Source organism: the organism of the source record quoted next, unplaced genomic scaffold, assembly GCF_019419815.1.
Source record: "Pyrus x bretschneideri cultivar Hongxiangsu unplaced genomic scaffold, Pyrus_bretschneideri_v1 Contig6, whole genome shotgun sequence".
In the NCBI taxonomy this organism is placed as follows: Eukaryota; Viridiplantae; Streptophyta; class Magnoliopsida; order Rosales; family Rosaceae; genus Pyrus; species Pyrus x bretschneideri.
In genome coordinates, this window is record NW_025999798.1 from 5,723,745 (window position 1) to 5,736,431 (window position 12,687).

Sequence of the window (12,687 nt, forward strand, 5' to 3'; positions counted from 1 at the left end):
TGATCATACATTCAATTCAGATTCTCTCTCTCTCTCTCTCTCTCTCTCTCTCTCCCCCTCCCTCCCTCCTTCCTAAGGCACATGCGAGCAAACTTTAGGTTAGATATGATATTAAGAACTTGGGAGTTCTGTATTATAATATTTAATCCAATTGAAAAAATATTCCTAATTATTAAGAACATAAACTTGCAACAAGTTACATGAATCAGCACACAAGGATAATAATGGCCATAAGTTGCTAATCATGCATGCCAAATAAACAAGATAGAAAATGTATTATTAAGTACTTATTCAATCAATCGGAAATCTAAGGCATATATTGCAAAGGTTCCACGGTGATTTAATTAGGGTTTTGTTTAAATAAACTAGATTTCAACAAATAAATTAGCAACGGATTCATGAAGTTGCTGTCAGCAGCACAGAGAACAACACTCTCCAGGGTGCCCTCGGGCCTCAGCCATGGATGATGTGTTTTGTGGCAGAAATTACATGATGTCAGTCATGAAAAAGATGGACCCAAAATTTCTGATGATGATTAGCATGCGTGAGTGTGAGAATTGCTCATCATTTGACAACTTATTTGGTTTATGGGCAACTCTGTTAATATAAGGAGAAATTTTTGTGTTTAAAGAAAACATTGTTACGTAGAGTTATTATTTTGCGTATTATAACATAGGAGGACGACTTGTTTAATACGTTTCACTTTTAGCGTATTTGATAAAATAAACATATGTTAGAATTGAGTAATGTGGTTATAGATGAGTGAATTATTAATTAAATGTCGATTAACGTGCTTGTTTTTTTATTAAGGACATATCATTTGGTTTAAAAAATTTAGTCTTCCTAGTATTATCTGTTATAATTTAAGCGAAACTACCAAATCACGCGGCGGTGTTCCAGTTACGTCAAATCACTATAATACAACATTACTATATTATTAATATTAATTAATTAATTACATAATAATCTCCCTTATTTAAACACCCCAACATGCAACGGACGAAAACCCAAGAAGCCTACAATCATTCCCTTCTCTAAAAATTCTAGTAGTCATCACTGACAATCTCTATCCAAAGCATTATCTCACAGAGAAATTTATAGAAACGCTTTTTTCATTTTTGTTTTGTTTTTCAATCAAAATCCATGGACTTCTTCACAGCCTCACCTTCTAAATCAAACAACTCACCATCATCTTCATCAAAAACCAAAAGAAAGCAACAACAGCAACAAACCCAACAACCACAAACCCAGCAGGAGACTAGGTTTCTTGGAGTGAGGAGAAGGCCGTGGGGCAGATATGCGGCTGAGATACGAGACCCTTCGACCAAAGAGAGGCATTGGCTCGGAACCTTCGATACGGCGGAGGAGGCCGCCTTGGCCTACGACCGAGCCGCTCGCTCCATGCGCGGTTCCAAGGCTCGAACCAACTTTGTCTATTCAGACATGCCACATGGCTCGTCTGTCACCTCTATTATCTCACCCGACGAATCGCAACGCGACATGTCAGCGTTCTTCACTACCCCACTTCCCGAAACCCACTCCCAGTCTCAAACACACACCCAGCAGCCCTTCTTCACTCATCAGGACCCATTTGATGCCTACACAGTCTCTGGGGGTTCATCAACAGAGTTCGGAAGCGGGTCTTATGGGCCCACTCCCGGCGTTGTTGCTGATGAATCCGGGTATCAGTCTCAATCTCACACTCATGAGCTACCACCTTTGCCTCCTTGTGTCTCCTCCTCCACTTGTTATGGGCCTGAAGGCATTATGAGCTCGGACGGAGTTTGGAATGAGTCGGGCTTTTACGGGTTTTCTGAGCCCACGACGAAAAATGGGCTGGACTCAATGGTGAGTGGGTCCTATGTGGGCTTTGACTCGAACGAGTATGTGCAGCACAGCCCATTGTTTGGGAGCATGCCACCTGTCTCGGATGCGGGTATTGATGGGTTTGATTTGGGTTCATCCTCTGCCTATTTCTACTGACTTGGTTTAGTCAATCCATCTGATCTTCAAGTGTGGTTTTCCTTTTATTTTATTTTTTCTTTTTTTTATCAACTTGTTTTGTTTTGTGATGGGCCAAAAGTAAGGGTGCCTTGATGAAATTGTAATGGCTATGCTCTTTATATTGCAAGAATTTGAGCTTCTTCGAGAGTGTAAATGTTCTAATGGTTTGGCTTGGTTTAGTTAGCCTGGTGAGTTATTTTTTTGTATGGAGAAATTTTGGTGCACGACAGACGGACGGAGCATGTGACCGTGCAGCCACACAAACAAAACGGAATAATTTGTTTTTTCTCTTCTCAAACTGTAGCTTGCCCTGATCCCACTATGTAGGAAGAAGGCAGTATATAAGTGGCCGATCACACACACAAGACCACCTCCCTTGTATGGCACAGTTAAGCGTGCATAAGACGTTTAACACTAGAAAAACGAGTTCAAATCTTCTATGGCTTCTCTGTGATCTATCTTATTTGTTGACATTTGACTATTCATTTGAACCCCACTTAATAATGTTAACTCATCAACTTATTTCCTCAATTAAAAAAATAAAAATAAAAAGATAAAATATATGAAAAAAAAACACGTGTCATTCAAATAAATTGGGCACAGAGAGGCCAGAGTCTTTTTGGTGCAGATGTCTGAAGATTTGAACTCCCAAAAAAAGTCATGTGGCTTAGCCAATATTTTCCCAAAGGTAAATACAAGCAGTCCAAAATATGGGAAACCACCGAGGAACGGGCTAGTTTGGCAGGTAATAGAAACAAGAAGCTTCTAACTTGACAGTTAAGAACATTTGTCTATGCACCATACTCGAAGCCCTTTATTTGAATCACCTGCCTTCACCTGTATGAAAAAACCAATAAATGTAATTTTTGAAGGAAAAATTATGAGAAATTGAATAAACTAATCATAAATTAAATCTCAATTGTTGAAGAAATCAAAATTATACCGACAACATAGTAATTAAAGATTGATGATATAACAATCAAATATGAAGGGCATACTGAAATCAAATAATTTTCAATAACTGAGATTTGGAAATTGATTGCTTTGTGCCAATTTCCCGAAGGAAAAAAAAAAAAAAAAAAAAACCAAGAAGAAGCTATAACTAGTAATTTGACAAGTTCATAACATAATCCAGCTTTAAAATTATTTCTATATCTAAACTAATGTCATTGATCTCCTATGATATGGCCAAGCCGGCCAGTTTATCACGCAAAAGGAAATCGATGACGAATTCGGATTGTGAAACATGTCGGTCTTTATTTTTTTGCCACGGAAGAGACGCAAACACGGTTGGAATGTCTAGTCAGCGGCCACCATTTAATGTGACTCCGTCTAAAGTCTTCGGTCTTCGGTCTTCGGTTTTCACTTTTCATTATTTAGTTTTATAATACACACGCTTTCACGTATTCTTATATATTTTGATCACTGTTTAATTAACTTCTTATTGGCTTTCGGTTTTGCATTGAACCCATATGCTTTTTACCCTATGCTGCGTTTTCATCGCTAAAATACTCGGTTCCTTACATTAAATTAGTAATTTATCTCTTACAAATAAATAACGTAGATAATAGAATGATTCTTTTATATGTTTGGATGAAGTGAGTTTAAACAGCGAATTTGTTTCAGGTGGTGATTGTAGTTATCGTGATTTAGGCTTATGGTTTGTTTGGAGTTTAAATTATCTTTTGTGCAAGATTTTAAAAGACGTTAGGGATCAGTTGAGCAGTTGGTTTAGGCCCTAACGTCTAAGTGGATTTAAGTAAATTTATTAGATATCGTTTCAATAAATGTATGCTTATACTTAAAAAAATACATAATTCCACTTAAATACATGAGTTACAAAGTAGAATGACATATAGATTATAGAATATTAGAACAAAAAACAAAATGAAAATTATCTACTTTATGTCTAAGTGAGACTTGCGACCTAGGAGTAGGCTGCCTAGGCAGGTCAGGTGGGCGCCTAAGCAAGTATAAGTGTCATTTCTTAATTTCAAACTCTTAAGAATTAATCGAGACAGTAGTTAACCATCTAATGCAGAGAATTTTAAAACAGTACTTTTGTATGAGATCTTGTCTTGAGATTGATTTTTTTTATCACACTCCCGAGATGAAATTTGGTTTTGGTGATGGTTTGTATCTTTTCCTCCTTGCTTGTGTGAATTGTATTGCTTTCTTGACAAGACTTTTTTGGTCAAACAGCTCGAGATAATGTTTGATTTTGGTGATAGTTTAGTTTGTATCTTTTCCTCCTCGCTTTGTGTGGATTTTATTGTTTTCTTGACAATGTTGATGTAATGTAAATGCTTATTTAAAAATAATAATTTTTTTGTCACGATAAGCTTTTCAGATTTTAATTGGTGCGTTGTGCCTTGCGTAAAAGAACTCTTGTGACGTAAGAGAATACGATTGTATTCGTACCATAAAAATCATTCTCGTTAATATTATGTCTTACAGCAAGATTTGACCTCAGACCTCAACACTAAAACCAAATTATAAAATAAAATAAAGTTAGCTCTCCTGTCCTGTGTGAGCTTTCTCAGTCAGTGAGCAGCGTGAGAAAAGTTCAACCGGGAACCTTTACCACACATACCGACCACGTACTAAAAGAACGGTACGAGGACTTTGTAGATATCTTTCAGCTTGACCTTCCCACCTATGCACTTTCAATCTTCTTCTTCCTAACTTCCTGCAAAAGCCTCAGCTCCTTGACTCAACTCCTCCATGGATGCTGCAACTTAAGAGTTCGAAGCTTGTACCTTCCATCTTCCTTTCCCTACAGGTCAGGAACTCACTTGCAACTTCTTTTCTTTTAATTTCGTTTCCTTTGGTTTATCAAGTTTAATTTCAAATAAATGCTAGATGATAATTACTTTCAAGACATAATTTGTTAATTTTATCTTTTGCTTGTAGTAACATGTACATAGTTTGTCAGAAGAGTTTGATTCTTGTGAGTCTGGTTTTTAACCGAGTTTAGGTAGATTTTGGGTCTTGCCCAACAGCCATGATTGATCTTAGAGTTGCTTTGCAAATTACAATGCACTGCATTTCTGCTTTAGCATCGTAGTTGAGTGCAGATGTAGGCGTAGCCATATTGGTTAGAATATCGTTTGTTTTGTTATAACGAAAAATTGGCCAAAATGATCACAAATCTATCTCAATTCATGACATGGAAAATCAGATATCGACAACATACTGAAAAAAAGTGATCATATTAGCAATTGAGATATGAAAGAAACATCATGCTTGAGCAAAGACAGACTATGAAAGAACAAATAATGGTACTGAGATTTAGTCTCAGAATTCTTAATTTCAAATTGTTTGCTGTTTGGAGGATTTCAGGTCCGGATGCTAATGGAGTTGAGTGGATTTTTGATGAAATTGACAGACATCATAGGAAACTAGTGAAACTTGGAACATCCATCTTAATGTTACCAGCAACTAAAAATGAATACAATGGATTTCAATATCGGAATCGAGGATGTAGGAGTGGCAGTGCTGCAGGAATTATGGAATAAGGTTGCAATTCAAGCCACAGGGCTTGTCAACGAAACGAAGGATCTGTTGTTTGAAAAGGACAGCTTTCTGGAGTTCTCCAGGAGTATATCTGAGCTAAATATTCTCCTCGACAAGTTGAATGCCCGGAAGGTTGAAAATGCGCTGGGTTTGGAGTCCACAAAGGCTAAACTGACCACATTGAACCGTCAGTTGAAAAAAGCAAGCAAGATAATCAAGGATTACAAATGTGGAAGCCGCCTACGTCTCTTGCTTAAATCCCACTCAATGCTCTTGCAGATGCAGGATGTAGCCAAAGATATTGCTAATACCATCTCCTCATTTCAGCTGGTCAATCTTGATATCGCGCTGCACTTGAATTCGATGACTAACCAGATCATCAACAATCTGGAATCAATGGAGTTCAGGTCAGCAGCTGCAACAGAATCAATTGCTTCAGAGATGGAGAATTCGATGTCACAAAATGCTACAAATAGGGAGAATGCTCAAAAGCTTTTGGAGAAGATTGCAGATGCCCTTGGTGCTAGGGCGAATGCATCCTTGGTACAAAATGAGCTGCAACTTTTGAAGCAAGAGAAAGAAGAGATGGAAGCGCAAAAGAAGCAGGCAGAGGCACTTCAGCTATCGCAACTGATTGACTTCCTCTACACTACAGAAGTTGTTACTAGACCAGATGACGAGGGAACCTCTACTTACCACCAGCAGTACCCAATTGGTTCGTTCATATGCGAACTTTGCAACAAGATGATGACAGACCCCGTAGCAATTATTTGCGGTCACAGCTTTGAGAGGAAGGCAATTCAGGAACACTTTCGACGTGGAGAGAAGAACTGCCCCACCTGCAGACAGGAACTTTCATCTCTAGAGCTCACGCCTAACCTTTTGCTTCGAAACTCTATAGAAGAATGGAATCAAAGAGACCAGGACCTGAAATTCCAAGCTGCAGTTCATGGACTAAAATCCATTGACCACTCGAGACAGGACACGGCTTTAGAGGACATGCAATTTCTTTTAAAAATGCCAAGATATGTAACCAAAGCTGCAGAGGAAGGACTTGCAACAAAGCTGGTGGTAATCTTAAAAGATGAAGGGGTAAATGCTGTGGCAGCATTAAAATGTCTCTACTATTTAGCTAAACACAACGATGAACAAAAGGTAAAAGAAAACAAATGGCTTGCTTAGCCCAATTACATTTCAACTTTTGTAGTCTTATTCTGGATGTAAGTGTTGTTGCTTGCCTTCAGGAAACCATTGTCAAAGCAGGGGGCATTCGGAGAATTGTGAAGCATATCTACAAAGGTGGAAGCAAACATGATGCCGTTGCAGTCTTGTTGGAGTTGTCAGCAAAGGAAACCCTTGGGGAGAAAATAGGAAATGCAAAAGATTGCATTCCTCTTCTCGTTTCTTTACTCCATAAAGATAACACTGAAGTGTCACAGAAATCTCATAAGGTATTGCAGAACCTCTCCTTGAACACACATTTTGTTGTCAAGATGGCTGAAGCAGGACACCTTCAACCTTTCGTTGCTCGCTTCAATGAAGGTAAAAATGATATGCCTGATAACGAAGGTAAATGCCATACCTTTCGACTGTTACACAATGTAATCATATTCCCTTGGCCTCTTTTCGCAGCACCACAGGAGACCAGAACATTGATGGCTGCAGCCTTGACGAATATGCAACTCAAGGAGAATAGTGTTGAAGACTTAAAGGAGCCGCAATTTATACAGAATTTGGTTCAGATGCTGTCTTCAAGCTCTCCGGCATGCAAATCAGCTTGCCTTAAATCCATCAAGAAACTCGTAGCATATCCCAGGATCGTAAAACGACTTCTTAAAGACCCTGCCACTATACCACATTTGCTTGGTCTCATCTCATTTAACAAGTCTGATCCACACTTGAAACAAGAAGCAGCTGAGATTCTTGCTAACATGATTGGAGCGAGTCAACAATTTGAACAACTAAAATATCAGGGCTTGGAGGAGCTGCAATCGAAGTACAATGTCTGTGTACTATTGCAGCTTGTAACCAGCTCTGAAGATCAAACCAGGATTCAATTCTTGCACCTACTGGTTGAACTAAGCTATAAATCAGAGATAGCTCGAGATATAATACGATCTGAACAGGAGGCAACTGCTCACCTTTTCTCTTCCCTTTATAGCGATCATCCTGCGCCTGCAGTGAGAAGATGGGCAATGAAACTTATATATTGCATATCCAAGGGTCATCCAGATGGGGTTCCCCTTCCACCATCTCCTGCAAAAGAAACTGCCATTAACACCCTGTCAATGATCTTCATTAATTCACCGGATATTGAAGAAAGGTCAACTGCGGCAGGAATTATCAGCCAGCTTCCCAGGGACGATAGTAGTATTGATGAGATACTCCGAAAATCAGAAGTGCTAAAAGCCATTCATGAGGTAATTTGCAGCATGGATGAGGAAAATTGGGGGAACAGAGCACAATCCAACCAAGGCACATCTCTACTGGAGAATGCTCTAGCAGCCCTTTTGCGCTACACAGAACCCAACAAGCCCGAACTTCAGAAACAATTGGGCAGGCTTGAAGTGTACCCATCACTAGTTCGTGTTCTAACCCGTGGCAGCTCACTAGCTAAGCAGAGAACAGCCATTGCACTTGCCCAACTTTCCCAGTCTGCCAGCCTGTCAGTCTCCAATGAAACCATCAAGCAAACCAAGCACCCTGTGCCCCTCTTTGATTTGATGAAGAATGTTTCCATTATGTTGTGCTTTTCGGCATCATCAGAGAATGAAAACTCCTGTCCTGTTCATGGTGCTGCTTGTTCACCAAGAGATACCTTCTGCCTGGTTAAGGCAAATGCTGTGAGCCCGCTTGTGCGCACTTTGAGTGAGACGGAGTCTGGTGTGGCAGAGGCAGCTCTGACGGCACTTGAAACATTGCTAATTGACCACAGCACACTAACAGATGCAACTGCTGCCATTGTGGACAACCAGGGTGTGGTTGCCATTCTGCAACTCTTGGACAAAGGATCTTCATCTGCAAAAACCAAAGCCTTAGACCTGTTTCAGAAGATCCTGGAGCATACAACTATCGCTGAGACGTTAAAGAAGAGGTTTGAGAATATCCTTGTCCAACTTCTCCAGGACGATGAACTAAAGAAAAAAGCAGCTTTGGTACTTAGGCAGATGGGAATCATCCCCGATCAATCCTCATACTTCTAAAAGTGTTTGAGGCACATTTGGTGCTTAGGAATGGATTGGATTTGTTAACTCGCTACATTCAAGGTACGTTGAAGAAAGATCAGATGCCAACTTCCAGATTTTGTCGAGACTAAAAGTGGAAGATGGATTAGTCATCAAGGAAACTCAGGATAAGTTATATTCCAGACTAGTCCATCTTCCACCATTAACTTCGACAAAGTTTGGAAGTTAAGAGGATTAGTTATTTTCCAGACTAGTTCATCTTCCACCATTATCTTCGAAAAAGCTTGGAAGTTGACCTTTACTTCTTCCTTCAACATCCCTTGAATTTAGTGAGATATCCAATCAAATTCAATCCGAGTCACCAAATGGGACCTTAATTAGGAGCAGATACCTGATGCATAATATTTGTAGATGTGTTCCATTTACCATTTTTGTAATTGCACCACAACACATGCGTTGTGAAAGAAATATATGTGACATGCTCTGTTCAGGTTACTAGATGATAGATATACACTTTGTCACTTTTTCCCCTGTCATGGCTCCATCTCACCTCTAATGTGAAAGATGTATGAATCTCAACTTATCTCGTTTAGTAGGATACAGAAAACATAATTACAATCAGTATAGGAAAAGAACTACTGATCAACCTTGGAGTAAGCTGCTGCTCGTGTGTCCATATGGGAATAGGAATGAATGTCCTGGTCAGAGTTGGATTGAATCTCATTGTTCTTAGTGGAGATGGAACCTGTTGCATGAACCATAGAAGAGACTGGTTTATCATTCCCTCGCAAATTGACAGGGAGGTCACGAACTGGTAGTTTGGATAGCAAGAAAGTAAATCGAGTGGCAAAGACACCTTTGGTAAGAAGATCTACCAACTGATCCACAGAAGAGACATAGCCAACAATGATCTCGTTGCGAGTTACTTTCTCACGAACATAATGGTAGTTGACTTCGACATGCCCCATGAATTGTTGATAGACTGGATTAGATGCGACATAAATGGCACTAATGTTGTCGCACCAAATGCGTGGATGAGCAAGAGGAAGATGAAGCTCACGGAACAACGTGTAATACCAAGAGAGAACAATGACTGTGTAGGCAAGTTGACGATGTTTCGCTTCAGTACTGGAGCGCAAAACACCACGTTGCTTCATGGAGCTCTAGGAGATGAAGTTGTCGTAAAGGAAAATACAATAACCACCAGTGGAATGACGATCATCAAGATCACCAGCATAGTCCGCATCAGCATAGGTAGTGAGTTGGAGAGAACTTAGGTGGTAGACAATGCCATGATTTGGAGTAGCTTTAAGATAACTGAGGATACGCTTGACTGCAACCCAATGGACCGTAGTGGGCTTATGCATAAAGTGGCAAACCTAGTTAACAGCAAAGGTAATATCAGGACGAGTGAAGTAGAGGTACTGCAAGGCCCCCACAACACTACGAAACTCAGTGATATTAGACAATGGTTTGGCATCCGATAGACTGAGGTGGCGACCACTAATTGCTTAGGGTTGAAATAGGCTTGCATTCCAGCATGATGGTACGTTTGAGGAGATTAGTGATATACTTGGTTTGTGTAAGATGAAGACCTGTGGTAGTGCGATGAACTTACATCCCTAAGAAATAATTGAGAGGTACAAAATCCTTCATGGAAAATAGGGTGCCCAACTGATGAATTAAATGGGCGATATGAGCCGTGCTATTGCCAGTAATAAGAATGTTATCCATATATATTAACAAGTAAATAACCACGAACCATAGAAAAAAAAGTAAATAAGAAAGAGTAGGCATGAGAGGAGACAAAACCCAAATTTTCCAAGTGTTGAGAAAAATATTGGAACCAAGCACAATGAGCTTGTTTAAGACCGTATAAGGACCGCTGCAATTTGCACACATGAGTAGGACGTTGAAGATCAACAAACCTGATGGTTGCCGCATATAGACTTCCTCAGTCAAAGAGCCATGAAGAAAGGCATTTTGAACATTGAGTTGACAAAAAGGCCAATTGTAGTGAATAACAATAGAGAGAATTAACCGAATAGTCGCATGATTGACAATGGGACTAAATGTCTCACATAGTCTAAACCTTCTTGTTGATGAAACCCATTAGCCACTAATCGTGCTTTGTAACGTTCAATTGAACCATCAGAGCGCCACTTGATTTTATAGACCCATTTGTTCAGGAGAATGTTCATAGTGTGGTGAAACGAGACCAAAGTCCAAGTGCCGTTTCGTTGTAATGCATTGAACTCGTCTGCCATTGCTTGTGTCCCTCGAAATGTTTTTTAGCCTGACTAAAACATGTGGGCTCAACCAAGTCGTTAGCAAAAGTAGTAACACAAGCATATTTGGGGTTAGGTTTGCGAATACCAATTTTTCTTTGAGTGATCATGGAATGGGACAAGTCATTTTGCCTCAGGAGTAGATTAAACTGGCGGTGTGGGTATAACTGGTGGCATTGCTACAGGGACCGGTGCAGGTGAAGAAGTAGGGGGTACAGTCGAGGGTAAGGCAGAGGGAACAATATGGACTGGATCTAGGGAAGAAGTAGGAGGTATGGTAAAGGTAGATGCATGTGGTAATGTGGAGGTTGATGGTGGATGTGGTTGCGGAAGTTGGTGGGAATATTTGGGGTGTGGAGATCTGTGAGTGTAGACTTGAAGACGACGTTGGGTAGGTGGTTGTGGTGTAGGATAAATGGCTGAAAGTGTTAGGGGAAGGGGCCTGCTGGATGGGGGTGGTGGTAGCAGGAGGATGAGGCGATGTGCCAATGGCAATAACGGGATCCATAGACAAGGGAGTCGAGGAAGGCGATGTAACTAATGGAGTCTTTATATGGAAAACTATTCTTATCAAACACCACATGGTGAGAAAGAAAAACACGTCCCAGTAGAGGGATCCAAGTAGCGATAACCAAGATGATTCAAAGAATAACCCAGGAAAACACAACGTTTTGAATGAAATTGTAATTTAGTAGTATTATACGGATGCAAATAAGGAAAGCATGCACAACCAAAAACTTTGAAAAAATTATATTGAGGAGGTTTTTGAAACAATTTTTCATACGGAGAAATATTGTGTAAAAGGCGAGTGGGCAAACGATTAATTATGTAATTAGCAGTGTGAAAGGATTTGGTCCAATAGGGAATGGGTAGACCAGATTGAGCTAAGAGAGTAAAACCAATTTCAACTAAATGTCGATGTTTACGTTCGGCCAAGCCATTTTGTTCAGGATGATGAGGGTAAGTGAGGCGATGTAAAATTCCATGGTCATTCAAAAAATTTCGAAAACCATGATTAACAAATTCACCGCCACCATCCGTTTGAAAAGCCTTAATATTAACACTAAACATATTTTCAACCAAGTTTTTAAAAGTAACAAAAGTGGAGAAAACATTAGACTTTAAGTGTAGGGGATAAAACCAAGTATAACGAGAGAAATCGTCCACAAAAATCATGGAATACTTAAAACCAGCAACTGAGAAAGAAGGTGAGGACAAAACATCATAATGAATTAATTCTAAAGGTGAAGAAGACATGGATGAAGATAAAGAAAATGGCAATTTATGACTTTTACCTAAAGTACAAAATTGACAAAATCTTCTAGAAAACAAGCCTTTAATTGTCAATTTATTTGCAGAAACTAACTGTTGTAAAATTGAAAACGAAGGATGTCCTAACCTAGAATGCCACAAGGCATCTGTTACATGTTCACCTAAGAAGCAAAAATACCAGGTGTTTGATGAGAGGAACGGCAAGGATAAAGTCCATACTCAGGCCTTGTAAAAGGGTCATCCCCGTTCGTGAATCTTGCACACGAATCATCCGTAAAACAATTTAAGGAAATGACATTAGTGGAGGCTTGAGGACAAAATAGAGTATTATGTAAACGAAAGGAAGTAGTTTTAGTGTGAAGAAACGAGTCACCAATTTTGAAGATTTGCAAACCTGGACCACCATGAACACCATGAATTTG

General features: G+C 39.7%; 2 protein-coding genes across 3 annotated transcripts; both read left to right on the forward strand.

Annotated features, from left to right (window-relative positions):
- Positions 1-1,025: 1,025 nt before the first annotated feature.
- LOC103944747 (ethylene-responsive transcription factor LEP-like) lies at positions 1,026-2,567 on the forward strand. Its single transcript, XM_009355220.2, has one exon. The coding sequence runs from the start codon at positions 1,144-1,146 to the stop codon at positions 1,981-1,983; it is 840 nt and encodes a 279-aa protein (XP_009353495.2). The 5' UTR covers positions 1,026-1,143; the 3' UTR covers positions 1,984-2,567.
- A 1,949-nt stretch (positions 2,568-4,516) lies between these two features.
- Positions 4,517-9,241, forward strand: LOC103944746 (U-box domain-containing protein 43). 2 transcript variants are annotated; one of them, XM_009355219.3, is made up of 4 exons: positions 4,517-4,786; positions 5,347-6,675; positions 6,765-7,062; positions 7,153-9,241. In XM_009355219.3, the coding sequence occupies exons 2-4, from the start codon at positions 5,452-5,454 to the stop codon at positions 8,721-8,723; spliced, it is 3,093 nt and encodes a 1,030-aa protein (XP_009353494.2). In that variant the 5' UTR covers positions 4,517-4,786; positions 5,347-5,451; the 3' UTR covers positions 8,724-9,241. The 2 variants fall into 2 exon arrangements, with proteins under 2 accessions (XP_009353494.2, XP_048427811.1); XM_048571854.1 differs by having other exon boundaries at positions 5,393-6,675.
- Positions 9,242-12,687: the final 3,446 nt, after the last annotated feature.

What these genes read in the sequence shown, in the direction of transcription:
- LOC103944747 (XM_009355220.2), top strand. Translation starts at nt 1,144, where the DNA reads ATGGACTTCTTCACAGCCTCACCTTCTAAATCAAACAACTCACCATCA.
- LOC103944746 (XM_009355219.3), top strand. Translation starts at nt 5,452, where the DNA reads ATGAATACAATGGATTTCAATATCGGAATCGAGGATGTAGGAGTGGCA. An exon ending in AACACAACGATGAACAAAAG is followed by an intron (nt 6,676 to 6,764) that starts GTAAAAGAAAAC and finishes GCTTGCCTTCAG; the next exon opens with GAAACCATTGTCAAAGCAGG. An exon ending in CGTTGCTCGCTTCAATGAAG is followed by an intron (nt 7,063 to 7,152) that starts GTAAAAATGATA and finishes CTCTTTTCGCAG; the next exon opens with CACCACAGGAGACCAGAACA.